The 16,527-nt window shown below is 43.8% G+C and overlaps 1 protein-coding gene across 1 annotated transcript in view; it reads left to right on the forward strand.

The window, feature by feature from the left end:
- Positions 1-16,186, forward strand: part of LOC114041869 (zinc finger protein 883-like) — a 17,397-nt gene extending 1,211 nt beyond the window's left edge. Inside the window, exons 2-5 of the mRNA XM_027860522.1 lie at positions 364-505; positions 7,231-7,357; positions 8,488-8,583; positions 14,422-16,186. Of these exons, the coding sequence (XP_027716323.1) occupies positions 473-505; positions 7,231-7,357; positions 8,488-8,583; positions 14,422-15,929 (1,764 nt within the window). The 5' untranslated portion in view covers positions 364-472 and the 3' untranslated portion in view covers positions 15,930-16,186. The remainder of the gene's footprint in view (positions 1-363; positions 506-7,230; positions 7,358-8,487; positions 8,584-14,421) is intronic.
- Positions 16,187-16,527: the final 341 nt, after the last annotated feature.

A 16,527-nucleotide genomic window follows, 5' to 3' on the forward strand; every position in this document is an offset into this window, starting at 1 on the left:
TGTGTGTGTGTGTGTGTGTGTGTGTGTGTGTGTGTGTGTGTGTGTGTATGTGAGTTGGGGATAGGGGATGCCAGGAGAGGAGGAGAGTACCAGTTGGAGGGAGGGATCTGACTCAGGGGTCACTAAGGCTTTGACTTTTCTCATCCCATCCGGGATCTCAAAGCCCCCTCTGGCTCCTGGGTCTCTGTAGAAAGATGGGGCAGGAGAGGAGTAAGACAGGGAGGGAAGTAGTCTTCCTATTCAGACCATCTTCATTTCAAGCCTGACCCTACCAGGTACCTCCCCTGCTGGAGTCTCTGCCCTAAGGGCGGGGCCAGGATCTTTGTAACTCCTGTGGGACCTCACCCCCTGAAATCCCTGTAGGTCGCCCTCCTGCCTAGGAAGAGAAGGGAAAGACATCTCCATCTGTGGAGCCAGCTGAGCCTGCAGAGGACCAAGGCCTGACCCAGCAGGGAGCCTGGAGCCAGAGGGAATGGCCCCCGGGAGCCGCAGACCCCCAGCCCAGGTGAGTGCGCTCTGTCCTCAGACTTGGCCCACATCAGCCAAGGAGGCCGTTTCCAGAGACAGGATTGTCCATGGGGCTGGCCGTCTTTCTTCCCCGTGGATTGTTTCTTTACAAAAATAGGCAGGGAATTGAATGCAGTAGTAACCACACTGCCCTGCTCCCTCCTTCTGCCTTTTGAACCGATTCGTGGCAGGTGGGCGTCTTGAGCACCAGCTCTCCCAGTCACTGCCCTCTTTGTTATTTTTTAGCTTCTCTCTCAGTACAAGTGACTGACAAGGGCGACCACTTTACTGGTCATTCTCTATCCCTGGACATCATGGCTTTGCTCTCTTCTTGCCTGCCCAGCCCCCTCCCCCTACACACAAGTCCTCCCCCTCTGTTTCTTGTGGCCAAGCTCTCTCCTGTAGCCCCTGAAGGTCAAAGAAAACCCCTTCCCACCTGAGTCTTGTCTGGACAGGCCTGGAGCAGAGGCCTGAAGGTTCCCCCAGCTCTGGTCTCAGCTCACAGCCAAAACTGTCCTGGTTCTGCTCACTGACTGCCTCAGCTCACATGTGTCTCCCCAGATCTCTCTGAATCTCTTCCCTTTATTACCGTTTCTCAGGCCAAGACAGCAAACATTTAGAAAGTGTCTCCTCTGTGCCAGACACTGTTCAGAACTTCCTTGGATACAAAGGAAGGAAAAACCAGTTCCTGCCCTCAAGGAGCTCCCAGTCTAATGGGGGAGACATGCTGTCAGCAGCTGTGTCCAAGCAAGCCCTCTGCAGTATGGAAAGGAGGTTCTTTCAGAGGGAGGGAAGGTTCTAACAGTTTTGGAGACCAGGAAAAGCTTATTTTCAGAGGGTAGATTTTATCAGAGACTGGAAGGAAGCCAGGAGGCACAGGTGAGGGGGGAGGGCATTCCAAGCATGAGAGACAGCCATTGGGAAGTGAGAGTGAGGGGATGGAGGGTGTTGGTCAAGGATCGGCCAGGAGGCCAGTGTCCGTGGGTCAGAGAGGAGGTGGAGGGGAGGCGGGTGTTAAGAAGAATGGAAGGGGCTTGGGGCTGGTCATGGAGTCTGTCTGCTATGTGCCACGAGCCTTATAAGTGTTGTCCCATTTGATCCTGTAGTAAGAATTGTCAGGTAGACAGTGGTAGAAACCTTGGTAGAGACGGCCTGAATAAGGCAGCTCAGGATGTGCCAGGCAGGTACACTGCCCTTTTTGTATCCACTCCATCTGTAGGGGATAGACAGGAGTGTCCTTTGGTTCCACAGATCACATATCCATGTGTCTCCCTGTCTACACGGATAAACATAGGTATGTTTATTTACATACATATGTGGTGTATGTCTATGTGTTTATGTGTATGCACGGGTGCCCCAGAGAATAATTGCTGACATTTATAAAACAGTTGCTGTGTGCCAGGCACTGTGCTAAACAATTTGCAGTTATTTTCTAATTAAATCCTCTTGACCACCCTGGGAGGTAGGTACTGTTATTTTCCTCATTTTAAGTAAACTGAGTCATAAATAAAAATAAACTGATAAGTAAATTGAGACAGCTTTTTGGAAAAGAGAGAGGATGCTCTGTATTTGTAAGGGACCAAAGACAACAGTCTCTTCTTTATCAGCTAGTTAATTAGCATATATTAAGCTCCTACTATTTGCCTTCTCCCGATTGGATGAAGAGAAGGGAGTGAATAGTGTCTTTGTTATGGGGGAAAGGTAGTCCTGAAGGAGACTTTCCGTACCAGTCAAAGAGCCTTGGGTCTGGAAGGTAGATAAATCTCATAATTGAGAAAATGCAGTAAGTTATATTTTCCCCCAAATCCCCTTTTGACAACAACACCTTGAGGTAGATGCATTATTATCTTTATTTCACAGTTGAGGAAACTGAGGCAAAGAGTGCTTAAGTGACTTGCCCAGGACCATACAGCTAGTAAGTGTCTGAGTCTCAATTTGAACCCAGATCTTCCTGACTCCAGGCCCAGGATTCTATCTACTGAGTCACCAACTTCCTCTAGCTAGGGATAGTCCTCCCCTCACCCATTTTCCCATTCCCCTCCATTCCCCTAAAAAAGAAAGAAAAGAGAATCTTTAGAGTATTAGTTAAAATTCCCGGGAGGGAGGAGGCAAACACTGGGACAGACAGTAGACAAGCCAAACATCTTTGAAAGGAACGTGTTGATGTCGCCATTTACTATTAAAAAGAAGCTGATCATGACAGTGATTCATGATTTCACCCCTGAGCAATCCTCTTTCTCTTCTGCTTTGTTTAGGGGAATATTTCCCCTTTTGGAGGTGAGCATCAAATTTAGAATAAATTAAACAAATAAAGAGTCCTTGACTTTGTTCAAGACTCAGCTGAAATGATCCCTAAGCAGCTGGTGCCTTCACCTGTGAAAGTATGTGTCTTGTAGGCAGGGAGGTGGCCCAGTGGTTAGAGAGTAGGGTCTGGAGTTAGGAAGAACTGAGTTCAGATGCTGCTGCAGACAGTCAACCAGGTGGGTAACCCTGGACAAGTCACTTAACCTCTGTCTGCCTCAATTTCCTTATCTGTAAAAATGGAGATGATAATAGCACCACCTCTCCAGGTTGTTGTGAGCCTCAATCATCAATCAAAATCACTTGCTAAGGGCCTTCTATGTGCCAGGCACTGTGCTAAGCCCTGCGAATACAAAAAGAGGCAAAAGACAGTCCCTGCCCTCAAGGAGCTTACAATCTAATGGGTGAGACAACATGCAAATGAGTATATGCGATACTTAGGAAGTCATTAACAGTGGGAAGGTGGCAGAATTAAGAAGGGATGGGGAAGACTTCCTGTAGAAAATGGGATTTTAGTTGGGACTTAAAGGAAGCCAGGGAGGTCAGTAATCTGAGTGGGAGAAGGAAAGCCAGGCATAAGGAGCAGCCAGAGAACATGCTGGGAGGTGAGAGATGGAGGGTCTGGTTCTTGGAACACCCAGGAGGCCGGTGTCGCTGGATTGCAGAGTAGGTGTTGGGGAGTAAGGTGGGAGAGACCGGAAGGTAGGAGGGGGCTGGGCTCTGAAGGGCTTTGATGCCAAACAGCTTTTTGTATTTGATGCTGGAGGCAGGAGGGCCCCACTCTTGGGGGTGATGTGCTCAGACTTGCACTTTAGGAGCTGAAGGAGGATGGACAGGAGCGGGGAGGGCCTTGAGGCAGGCAGCCCCCTAGCCGCTGCTCCGGCAGTCCAGGGGCGAGGTGATGAGGGCCTGCACCAGGGCCGGGGCAGGGTCATCTGTCGGCATGCTCTGGGAACCTCAGAGGGCTATAGAAATGTTAGCTATTCTTGCAGGTAGTTATTTCCTTACCTGTGGTTTTCCCTACTGGGACCTTTTCCCTTTTGCCTTTGAATCCGGAGCCAAGCTTGGCTGGTAGTAAGCGATCAATCCATGGTGGGCACTTCCTGGCCTGAGCCATCTTTCTCTTGTTCTCACACTTGATCTGTCTCTTGAGGCCTCCTGGGGCTCACAGCTGGAGGGTTGGAAGGGACCTCAGTGACACGAGTCCCCACCAGGACCAAGAAAGTGGTCATGCAGCCTCTACATGAAGACCTCCAAGGATGGGAAAGCTGCCCACACTTCGTGAAGTAGCTCAGTCCACCATGGGACAGCTCTCACTGTTAGGAGCTGTTTGGGGTAGGTTTTTTTCCCCCCCCAGAAATTGAGCTCAAATTGGCCTCTCTGTAACTCACATATTGTTCCTGGTTTGCTCTCTGGGGACCAAATGAATAAGTATCTAGCCCTTCTTTCATAGCATCGCCCATTCCAATATTTGAGCATAAGTTCCATGTGCTCCATTTACCCAATACAATAAAAAACAACCCATTGGCCCTTGTTTTTGTTGTTCTCAGATTCTCTCACCATTAGGAGAGGATTCCAATGATGGAGGATGGCCAGAGAAAATGCCCTGCCCAGAGAGATGGAATGTCTTCTTCTGGAGTAGCAAGGAGGCCAGGGTCATTGGACCCATGAGTGGTGGCAGGAAATCAGGTGTAAGGAGACCCGAATACCAGGCTATGTCCAGGTCATGATGGGCTTTCAATGCAAGACAATTTGTATTTGATCCTGGAGGTGGTAGGGAGCCATTGGAGTTTATAGAGCAGAGGAGTCATATGATCAGACCTGTAGTTGAGGGAAATTACTTTGTGGACCAAATGGAGGACGCATTGGAGTGGAGGCAGCCTTGAGGCCGGCTGACCCAGAAGCAGGCTACCGCAGCAGTCTGAGGGTCAGATGATGAGGACCTGCAGTATCGGAAGGGAGAAGAGGGCGGGTTTGAGAGATGTTGCAAGGTACAATCCACAGGCCTTGGCATCAGATCAGATAATGGGGGAGAGAAATGGGAGTTGAGGATGATGCCTGGATTGCTGGAAGCATGGTGTTGCCTTTGACAGTAAGAGGGAAGGTGGTGGTGACCTGGTGAGTTTCTGCTACTGGACATCATGGTGGTGATGTCTGAAAGGAGGCTGGGAGCAGAGTTGGCTCAGGTTGAACGGCTTCAGTTTTTAAGGTAAAATAAGGGGTGGGTACTGGAATGAGAGGGATTGGGTCTTCAATGGTCCATCAATAGTAAGCACCTACTGTGTGCCAGGCCATGTGCCAAGGGGCTGGAAATTCAAATTTAAAATGAGAGCCAGTTCCTGCCCTCACAGAGCCTATGATCTAATGTGGGAAGACACCAGGCAGAAGGAAGCTGAAAAATGGAGAAGGATGGCAGAAGGTCCCAGCCCCTGGGGTGCAGTGAAGTCAATGAGAAATGCCAAAGGAGTGTAGCAGGTGAGAAATGAGGAGTGTTGGAGCTGAGTTCTTCTCTTAAATGGCCCCACCCTCTAATCAGAGAGGCAGAGGGTAGTGATGACTGATGAGACATTACGGGCGTATGAGGTTATCCCAGTAAGAGACTATGGTACATGGCAGATGAATCAGTCAAAGAAGTCTCAAAGGTAGAGCAGCTAGGTGAGGAATGAGAGGAATGAGCTGAGCCCTCTCCTTAAATGGATGTTTGAAGTTCACGGCCCCACCCCACACTGGTGAAGGATGGTGTGGGAAGAGAGAAAAAAGTTTGGAATAGAAGGAAAAGAAGTTTGGAAATTTCTGTTGGGAGTGAGTTAGGAATTTTAATTATCGATCAACAAAGGACTGCCTTCCTTCAGTGACAGCGTGGGCCCTGTGAATAAATTTTATGAAATGAAGAACAGTGATTCAAGAGGCTCTAGTTGAAAAAAAAGTGGGAAGAGATCAATCAATTCCTTAATTGTTCATAAGAGAAATAATAGAAAGATAGGATGTTAAAGATGAAATGCGATTTCAAGTAGAGCAGAAATCTGTTGTTTAAAAGAAGAAACCAAAATGATGAAAAGGTAAAAACATTTTATCCACATGATAGAGAATTGCTCCAACATAATAGAAACTCGAAAAAAAGTGAGTCGTATCACTGTAATGGAAATGGGACCATCAGATTCCTAGCGCACCGGCCAGATGTGTTCTACATTGAGCAGGTTGGAGAAATAAATGACCTAGCCCAAGGATGGACGAATTTTCAGATCTAGTCAGCCCCTCCTCCCCGGGGCTCATCAGGCTGCCACCACTCATTCTCCCGATTTTTCATGAGGCAGCTGGCAATGTCTTTCTCAGGAATTAGATCAAACCCCCATCTTGGTTAAATGAAGGAAATTTCTTTTCCCCTTCTTGGTTACTCTTATTTCTATATAACTAAATTTCAAAATTAATGAATGTATGCCATTAACAAATGAAAGTGATCATAAAGCAAAGGCATAAGATGTTTTGGCTATCATACATCATTCCAGAGCCACCTCAGGTCCTCAATATAACGATTTTGTTTTTTGCTTAGTTTTTGCTTAGTCATTTTTGTTTTTGCTTAGTCTTTTTTAAGTATTGTGCAACTTTTCACAGGCCCCTAGCCCCCTTTTTTGAAGTGGATTTTCTTGGCAAAGAGTGGTTTGCCATTTCTTTCTCCAGCTCATTTTATAGATGAGGAAACTGAGGCAAACAGTGTTAAATAACTTACCTGGAGTCACACAGCTAGGAAGTGTCTGAGGCCAGATTTGAACTCAAGTCTTTCTGACTCTAGGCCCAGCACTCTATCCACTGTACTGCCTATAACAGGAAACAGTCTCATATGACTCAGTTCAGTCGGGATTCTGATTAACAACCAGTAAGAATGCTTTTCATGTTTTCATCTAGATAAGACTTTATTTCAGCCACCTAGGAAACAAACTAGATCTTTTCTTTTCTTCACTCTTTTCACTTATCACAGGAGCCATTTTAACCACCCACCCTCCAGAATAGCAAATATTTGCTAGCATCTCATCAACTCTTTATGGAATTTTCTTTGTAGCGTATCACTTATGGCTGTTCTGATGAGGAATAAATTTCACATCACCTTCTCCCTTTCTCCTCCAGAGATCTTCATGTATCTCTGATAGAACACATAATTTCTTTGATTCCATAGGGAGAATCAATTCCCAGTAACACATTTCTCAATTTTATTTCAACTGCAAATATAAACTGATATTCTCAATATTCCATTGGGCTTTTCATGGCTGTGGTTTTAAGTGTTGGCTCTGACACTCATAAAGGGTAGGACCTTTGGGAAAATCCCATCTCTGTGCTTCTGTTTCCTCGTGTAAATTGATGAGGGTTGGACTAGATGAATTCTGGAGTCTCTTTCAGCTCTAAGTCCTATGACTTTTGATGGTTTAGGAGTTGGTGACATTCAAGGATGTGGTTGTGGACTTCACCCCGGAGGAGTGGGGCCTTTTGGACCATTCTCAGAAAGAGCTGTACAAAGAGGTCATGGTGGAGAATGCCCGGAACCTGCTGTCCCTGGGTAAGGACGCTTCCCCTGGTAAATCTGAATCCACAATAAGAGTCCCTGCCTTCATTCCTTCCCTAATGTGCAGGGTTTCTAGCATTTATCAATGGTTGGAAAGGCCAAAATGCTGATCTCTTGTGTCCTAGAGACAGGGTCCTCCTGCTGCCTGATTTTCCTGTAAAAGGTCTTTGTAGTGTGGGATGGGGAGCTGGGGTGTCCTTTGTTGCCCATGAAGCTGTCTCTTACTGGTTCAAGGGAGCCTGAGGTCAAAGATCAAGCCAGTGTTGAAGAATCTTGGACTTGGAACTCATCTCAGAGGTTATCTAGTCTACCTCTCCCTGAACCTGAATTTTCTCTGCCAGATTTCGAAGATTGCTCAGGCAGGTTTTCCTTGGAGATGGACAGTGAAGGAAGCCCCTACCTCCCAAAGCAGCCTCTTCCCCCTTGGGTTGGATCAGGTCTTTGGAAGGCTCTTCTTGTCAACCAGCATAGATTTGTAGCTCATGGTTCCTAGTTTCACTCTCAGAAGCCTAGTACAGCAAGTGTTCTCCCTTTTTACCACCCCAGAATTCCAGCCCAAATGGTGGGAAAGGAAAGGAAGAGAATAAGCATTTATGTATACCTACTATGTGCCAGGCACTGTGCTAAGAGCTTTCTTTACAAATGTCATTCAATTTGATTTTCACAGCAAGCCTGTGAGTTAGATGATGGAATTATGCCCATTTTTACAGTTGAGGAAACTGAGGTAAACAGAGGTTAAGTGACTCCCCTGGAGCATTTAGCTAATGAGTGTCTGAGACCCAATTTGAACTCACAGCTTCCTGAATCCAGACCCCAGGCTTTCTCCACAGCAATAACAGCTGTTTCCTAATTTCTAGATAATAGAATCTATGGTATCAGCCCATCCTTCTCTGATGGAAGTAAAGAAAACAGAATTTTCTGATTTCAAAGTGGCTTCCAAACGATCTCCTTCTCATTCCCCACCAAAGCTCCTAACCATAAATACAATGGAAACCATCCTTGAGTAGTCCTGTGACCCCTCCTGTGACCCTTCCTGTGACCCTTCCTGTATGCCCCCTTTCCCTAAAGAGAACTAAATTACGAGTGTCTCTCCATCCTCATCCTTTCCTTATCCCCATGCCCAGGACTGCCAGTTCTCAGAGAAGGTTTGATCTCCCATTTTGCACAAAGGGAAGCACCATGGATGTTGGAGCAAGAAAACCACGGAACCTTCTGTTCAGGTGAGTGAGGGGAAAGCAGGTCTGTGAGGGCTGTTATCACAAGATAACTACTTAACAATGACTACATGTCACAGTGAAGGGAGTGCTAGACTCAGGGGCAGGAAGACCTGACTTAAAATTCTTTTTTCAGTGCTTTTTAGCAGTCAGATCCTGAGCAAGTCACTGAACCTCTGAACCTCAGTTTCCCCATCTGTGAAATGAAGGGGTTGGACACTATGGCCTTTCACTTCCATTCCATTGATAAAACTATGAGTCTGTAACATCCATGATTTGGAACTTTGGGTCATGGAGCTCTCCTGAAGGTATCCAGAAAGGGTCTAGGCTGTCTGATACAAGGTGTTTACTAGACCTTTAAGTCAACAAGCATTTATCAAGTGCTGGGGATTTGAAGAAAGGCAAGGGATATTCCTTGCTCTCAAGGAAGTCATGGACCAGTAGGGAAGACAACATGGACAGAACGATGTAAAACACGCTCTGTATGGGATAAAGAACATCTAGTCAAGGGAGGGAAGACCCTTAGATTAAGGAGGGTTGGAAAAGCCTCATTCTGGAAGGTGGGCTTGAGCTGGGGCTTCAGTGAAGCCAAGGGGAGCATTCTAGGCATGAGGGGCTGCCAGGGAAAGCCCATGGAGACTGGAGATGGTGTATCCTGTTCAAGACATAGAAAGGAGGCCTTTGCTACTGGATTATATGTGGAGGGGGAGTAAGATGAAAGAACACTGGAAAGGGAGGAGAGGGGCAGCTGACAAAGGCCTCTAAGAGCCCAGCAGAGGATTTTATATGTCATCTTGGTGCTAGGGAGCCACTGCGGTTTATTGAGGAGGCAGTGATGTGGTCAGATGGGAGCTTGAGGAAGATGAACTTGACAGCTGGGTAGAGCATTGACTGATCTAGGGAGAGACTTGAGGCAGTGAGACCTAACAGCAGGCTTTTTCAATACGGCAGGTGTGAGGCAATTGGGGCCTGAACCTAGAAACTGGCTGTGTTGGGAGATGGGGGTGTACGTGAGAGATGTTACAAAGGTGGAATCAGCAGGACTTTCCAAAAGATTGAAGATGGGGGGTGGGATGGTGGTATGAGAGTGAGAGATGGTGAGCAGTGGATGGCATCTCTTTTATGAGCCTGGACAATCGAAAGGGTGACCTGGATGGTGTTAGGAAAGTAGGAAGATGGGAGAGTTGGTGGAAAGATAATGAGGTTAGTTTGGGACATGGTAGGAGGAGAACCCAAAGAGAGGAGTGTCATCAGAACCTAGAGAGAAGAGAGTATCAAGGAAAAGGGGATGAGTGATGGTGTCAAAAGCTGCGGAGAGGTCAAGAAGGATGAGGATTAAGAAAGGGGCCTTTGGATTTAATAATTAGGGGATCACTGGTAACTTTGGAGAAGGGAATTTTTAGTTAAAGGGTGAAATTTGGAGCCAGACTACTGAGTTTTATAGAAAGCAAGAGTAAAGGAGTTGGAGACCCCAAGTGTAGATGGCCATCTCTAGGTGTTTAGCCATGAAAGGAAAGAGAGATATAGGGCAATATCTACTGGGGATGGATGGATCAAGAGAGGGTTCTTTGAGGACTGGGGGGAAATGGTTTCATTTGCGGCACTAAGGAAGGAGCTAGTAGAAAGGGAGAGATTAAAAATTAGTGAGAAAATGGAGATGATAGAGTAGGGAGTACATGGTATGGAATGGGATCATTTGGGCAAGTTTGCCTTGCAAAGCAGGAGGGCCCCCTCTTCATGTGATGCTGGGTAAAGGAGGAAAAGAAGGTGTCTGATTTATGTGAGTTGGGAAGGAAGTAAGAAAGCTCTTGGTAAATATCTGATTGTTTCAGTGAAATAAGAGGCCAAGTTCTCAGCTGAGGTTGGTGGGAACAAGCCATATGAGAAGGTTGGGGGAGGAATGAAAAGATTTGTAAAAGCTGCTATGATGAGTGGGATAGGGGAATCATGAAGTTGTCAAAGGATTGCCTTGCCACTATGGGGGCCCAGCTGAGATTCTGTTGCCTAAATTTGCAGTGGATCCAGGCAACCTGGTTTCATGATTTTCTTTCTCTCCATTCAGCAGCAGTGAGTAGGAATGAAGATGGTATCTTACCTAGAAGCCATCCATGGCTGAGACTTGCATAACTTACCAACCCAAGTTCCTTTCCTTATCTTTCTGGTCCAATTGTTGTCTCTTTGCTTGGGGAATCACCGGCCAGATTCATGTAGGTGACTGGCACCCTCAGTTTGGGGAGATGGCAGGTAGAGATTCCTCGGTGTCTTCCAGGACACCTTCCAGCAGCCTTTGGTATCTCCAATATTTGGTCCAGTTTCTCATCCACATTAGGAAAGGACAAAGATAACTCCTTATAAGTAATAAAGTGAAAGAAGAGAGAAATCAGGACTGGGGCTAGAACCCACACTCGGCCAATAGAGAGAGACTAGATTCCAGGGATTGAGGTAGAAGTTAGGGCTTTGTATGGGCTCTGAGCCCAGGCAGACTTTCAATAAACATTAATAAAGTGCCTACTGTGTTCTAGGCACTGTGCTAAGCTCTGGGGATATAAGGAAAGTAACAGTCAGTCCCTGATGTTAAGGAGCTCACAATCTAGGAGATGAGTCTTAGCTGAGCCCAGTGAAAGAACGTCTTTTGGTGTGGAAATACAGTAAGTTCAACAGCAACCTAAGTAAACGCCAGGAGAGAGGACAATGGCCATTCAGGAAGGAGAGCAGAATTGAGGAGAGAGTAGCCAAACTAATAGTGATAACAGCCAACAGTTATGTGGTGCCTCAGAGAAGCCAAGCACTTTGCAAACATCATCACATTTGATCCTTATGAGAACTCTAGGAAGCAGATGCTCTTATTATCCTCCTTTTAGAAATTAGGAAACCGAGGTAAGCTGAAGTATGGTGTTTTGCCCAAGGTCATGTTGCTAGCAAGTTTCTGAGGTGGCTCTGGAATGCAGGTCTTGACTTCAGGTCCAGCTCTCTATCTGTAGCACCACCAGCTATATTTTGATTGATAAGCGGAATGCAGTGAAAGTGTTTTCTCATACATGAATGAGGTGAGAAATGGGAGGAGAATTTTACAAGTTATCTTGCTGAGAGTTGAGAGCTTTTTATTTTTAGCTCCCTATGCAGTCAACAAAATAAACAACATGAATTGCTAGGTACTATAGAAAAGGTTTATTTGTCTATTGGCTAATGACAAGTAGTATATTAGATGATAAATGTACTTGAAGGTCTATTGCACATATTGTTTTTTTTTAAAGAACGTTCATATGTATATATATTATTTATATATATATTATTTATATATATATACATTATATATCTATCTATCTATATATAGATATATATAGATATATACCTTTCTAAGGAAAGAATCTTGTGAGATATAACTTTCTTCTTTCTACCATTGGTACATTGGCTATACTTACAAAAAGTCTTCTGAATGACTGACTGATGTTGCTTACCAATTCATTTGAAAATCTATCTGCTAGACTGAAGAATAGTAACATAAGTGAAGGATAAGTTCAAATCAGAAAATAGCATTATACAGACTCTTTTTGTAGAAGAGTTGTGATGGTCCATGATAATTTCAAGATGGCTTGTAAAGTATTCATGGTTTTCTAAGAGCCTTCCATTTAGGCAAATACTTGTAACTTCTTGATCTGGTGAGTGCCCTGCTGATGAAATGTTCTTACAAGGTAACCTGGGAACGAAGGAACTACTCTGGTACAGTGACAGAAAGCAAATGACCAGATGGGCTTCCCTGTGACCATCCACTGGGAATTTTTGCACATGAATTTCAAACCTTTCTGCCTGTTGGGAAACAATTTGATGTCAGGTTGAGAAACTAAAGGAAATGTTGCACTTAATCAAAAGTGGTCAGAGTTTGATGTAATCACTGCCTGATCCTGAAAAGCTTTGGATGCTCGATCAGGACAGTTTGGAATCACTGCAAAAGGAAAACCATTAAGCTTGAAACATGTACATGCTTGTTGTTCCAGTGGAAAATTTATATATTTACATTTATTTTATTTAAAAATATTTATAACAAAATTGGGCAATTTCAGCTCAATGTTTCATTAAAGAATTTTTAGCTCAAACCCCAGCTTAGACCATTACTGTGAATCCTGAAAGGATTCATCAATCACACAATAGGAAGGGCTGCTATAAGACTGACAGTGAAGCATGCTGTTCACTTCCTGACAGAAGGGTGATAGACTCAAAGTCTACTATAAGAGAATATTTTGGACCTTGGAAATGGTTGGCTTTTTTTTTTATCATGTTTATTCTGAGGATTTTGGTTTTTCTTTTTTTAATTAGGAAGGAGAAAATTCAAAGATACATTAAAAAAGTAGATAATGCTATCCTAAAAAAGTAATAAACAAGAACAGAAGTATGCTTCAAATGAATACAAAAACCAAAGTTGACAGTCATGATGTGTTCTTAGACATGAGAAAAGAAAAAGTAAGGATAAGATAAAAGGGATCATCAGGGAAATTAAACTATGTTTGTAGATGTTATGGTAATGGAATAACGGTAATGGAATAATGTAAATACTTACTATATGTGCCACAAATGGCACATCTGTCATAATAAAAATCTGTAATAAATAGAAACTGGGGCACAAAGGTCTGAGCACAATCAATTTATCAACAAGGCTAGTAATCACCAATAAATAGGATCCAAGACTCCTCAGCAGCCAGGCATCCATCTGACAGTCAGAGCAGCTTACCAGATCTCCAGTTTCTGTACCTACGGCTGGACTGCATCCCCCAACCTTAGGCAGCTTGTCTCACTGTGCAGAGTACCGGATGCATTTGGAAGATGGATATTCAAATCCTGTCACTGGCTCTCAGGAGGTGTGTACCTTATCTGAGGCTCAGGCAAAGATCTAAGACTTATGTCAATGAATCATAATGTTAACCTCTGTGAATATGCTGACATAACCACCGAAGGACAATGATACTAAGGTATATACAATCAGTGACAAGGAAAGTAATCTCCAAAAGACTGAGATGGCACTGATCGTTTAAGGGCTGAATTCTGGTACTTGGCAATTACAGCCTTCTATTCCAGTGGGAGACATTGGTCCTGTCCTTACAATCAGGGACCTTTAAGTGATGCCTTCCCAAAGAAACTCTTTTTCAAACAGCTAAGTGCAAAACAGAAATCACCATTTTTAATAAGCACAATCAAATTTACTACAGAATGTGATGAGCATAGCATTAAAAATCCAACCAAATATGCACTTCAAAAATAACTGAACTCAAATTAATTTTTTAAAGTATATTTCTCATACTATTCATTTGGGAATAACTCACACTTGTGTAGCAACGTCTCTAAGATGACAGTAAAGACACGCCAAGTGTCCTACTGGGCACTTATTGAAACTACACACACACTTACAAATACAAACAAGGGAACGTGCAATAATAAAATGGTTATTCTTTAAAAAAAAAAGTGCAATGGAGAAAGGCCATCTAATACTGAGGACAGAACACACCCAGTCACAGGGTTTGAGTGATGCTAGTCAGGTCACTCGGCCATCTGAGCTCCTGGCCCGAGTTGTGAATGTAACGAGAATGCTGGGCTTGCTTGTGTCTCAGGTTTGTTGTGAGGATCCGGTATTGTTGTATGTGAAGCTCTTTGTACATCCTGGGGATGTGAGCTAATGGTATTTTCAAATGATTAATTCTGCCCACTTAAGTTCAAAGACTCTTCTCTTTCCCTAGGAAATAGATAATAAATCTGTTAACTTTATGCCAGTGGAGAGAAAAGTATAGATTTGTATATATGTTTGTGTGTCCAGTTGTGTGTACACACACACACACGTTTGTTTTTTTCCTTCAGATGGAGAGACGAGGCTTGAATTGAGGGATACTACTGCCAAACTGAGCATTTCTGTGGATGAATCCCGACAGCAGAGATTCAGGAATTATGGTCACTGCAACCTCAATTTGAAGGAAACTTGTAACTCTGATATCAAGAAAGAGAAAAAACAAAAGAGTCACTGTGAATTTGATAAAGATGGAAAGAGTTTCAGGCAATGTTCAGTCCTAATTCGCTGTAAGGAAAGGACCTCAGGGAATAGCTGTTCTTGGGATAGTAAAAATAGGAAATGCTTTACGGAACAGGTGGGCCTTGTTGAGTCCCGTGAGAAGTCTTCTGAAGTGCAAACTTATCAATGTAATCAATGTGAGATGGCCTTCAGCTTGAATTCAGACCTAATTAGACATCAGAAAAGTCACACTGGAGAAATGCTTTATATATGTAATGAGAATGATAAGACCTTTAGTTGTAATTCAAAGCTCATTGACAACCAGAAAATTCAAAATGGAAAAATATATTACGGATGTAATGAATGTGGTAAAGCCTTCAAGCAACAGTCATCCCTTGTTCGCCATCAGAAATTTCATATTAGTGAAAGGCTACATAAATGTATGCAATGTGAAAAGGCCTTCAGGCGACAGTCATCCCTTATTTCCCACCAGAGAATTCACACTAGAGTGAAATCTCATGAGTGTCATAAGGGTGGTAAAGCTTTCAGTGAAAACTCATCCCTTATTGTACATCAGAGAAGCCACAATGGAGAGAAACCTTATGAATGTAATCAGTGTGAAAAGACTTTCAGACAGCGTTCGCATCTTAGTCATCATCAGAGAATGCACAATGTGGAGAAACATTATGAATGTAATCAATGTAGAAAGACTTTCAGTTGCAGTTCTAATCTTACTAAACACCAGAGAATCCACACTGGAGAGAAACCTTATGAATGTAGTCAATGTGGAAAGGCTTTCAGATGCAGTTCTAGTCTTGGTAAACATCAGAGAATCCACACTGGAGAGAAACCTTATAAATGTAATCAATGTGGAAAGACTTTTGGAAGAAGTTCCAATCTGGCTGTGCATCAGAAAACCCATACTGGAGAGAAACCTTATGAATGTAATCAATGTGGAAAGACTTTCCGACAGCACTATAATCTTTTGGAACATGAGAGAATCCACTCTGGAGAGAAACCTTATGAATGTAATCAATGTGGAAAGACTTTCAGATGCAGCTCCATTCTTGCTATACATCGGAGAGTCCACACTGGAGAAAAACGTTATGAGTGTAATCAATGTGGAAAGGCTTTCAGAAGGAGCTCTGGTCTTGCTATACATCAGAGAATCCACACTGGAGAGAAGCCTTATGAATGTAATCAGTGTGGAAAGCCTTTCAGATGCAGTTCTAGTCTTGCTGATCATCAAATAATCCACACAGGAGAGAAACCTTATGACTGTAATCAATGTGGTAAGACTTTCAGAGGCAGGTCTGGTCTTGCTAAACATCAGAGAATCCACACTGGAGAGAAATCATAAGAATATATTCAATGTCGAAAAACTTTCAGAGAGAGAGAAAGAGAGCTCCAATGATCCAATGTTGTGGGGAACACCAGAGGAAGTTTATGAATGTAATCGTTGTGGAAAGACTTTCAGATGCAGCTCCAGTCTTATTGACCATGAGAGAATCCACACTGGAGAAACGTTATGACTGTAATCTATTCGAAAAGACTTTTAGACACAGCTCCAGTCTTACTCTGCATCAGAGAATCCACACTGGAGAGAAGCTTCATAAAGGTCATGAATGTGACAAATCTTTTAGAGACCATTCATCTCTTATTGTACATCAGAGAATCCACACTGGAGAGAAACCTTATGAATGTAATCTATGTGGTAAAACCTTCTAGCAACAGTCCTTTCTTTCCCATCCGAGAATTCATACTAGATAGAAATCTTATTACTCTAATGAATGAGGAAAGACATTCAAATGGAGTACTGAGCTTTTTAGACATCAGAAAATTCATTCTGGGCATGAGCTAAAATATGAACCCACTGTGGGAAGACCTTCAGTCAGAGATCATCTCTTCTTTGCACTGGAGAATTACAGTGGCGAGAAACCTTAGGAATGTGCTCAATG

This window comes from Vombatus ursinus, unplaced genomic scaffold (assembly GCF_900497805.2).
Source record: "Vombatus ursinus unplaced genomic scaffold, bare-nosed wombat genome assembly UNPS02014198.1, whole genome shotgun sequence".
Classification (NCBI taxonomy): Eukaryota; Metazoa; Chordata; class Mammalia; order Diprotodontia; family Vombatidae; genus Vombatus; species Vombatus ursinus.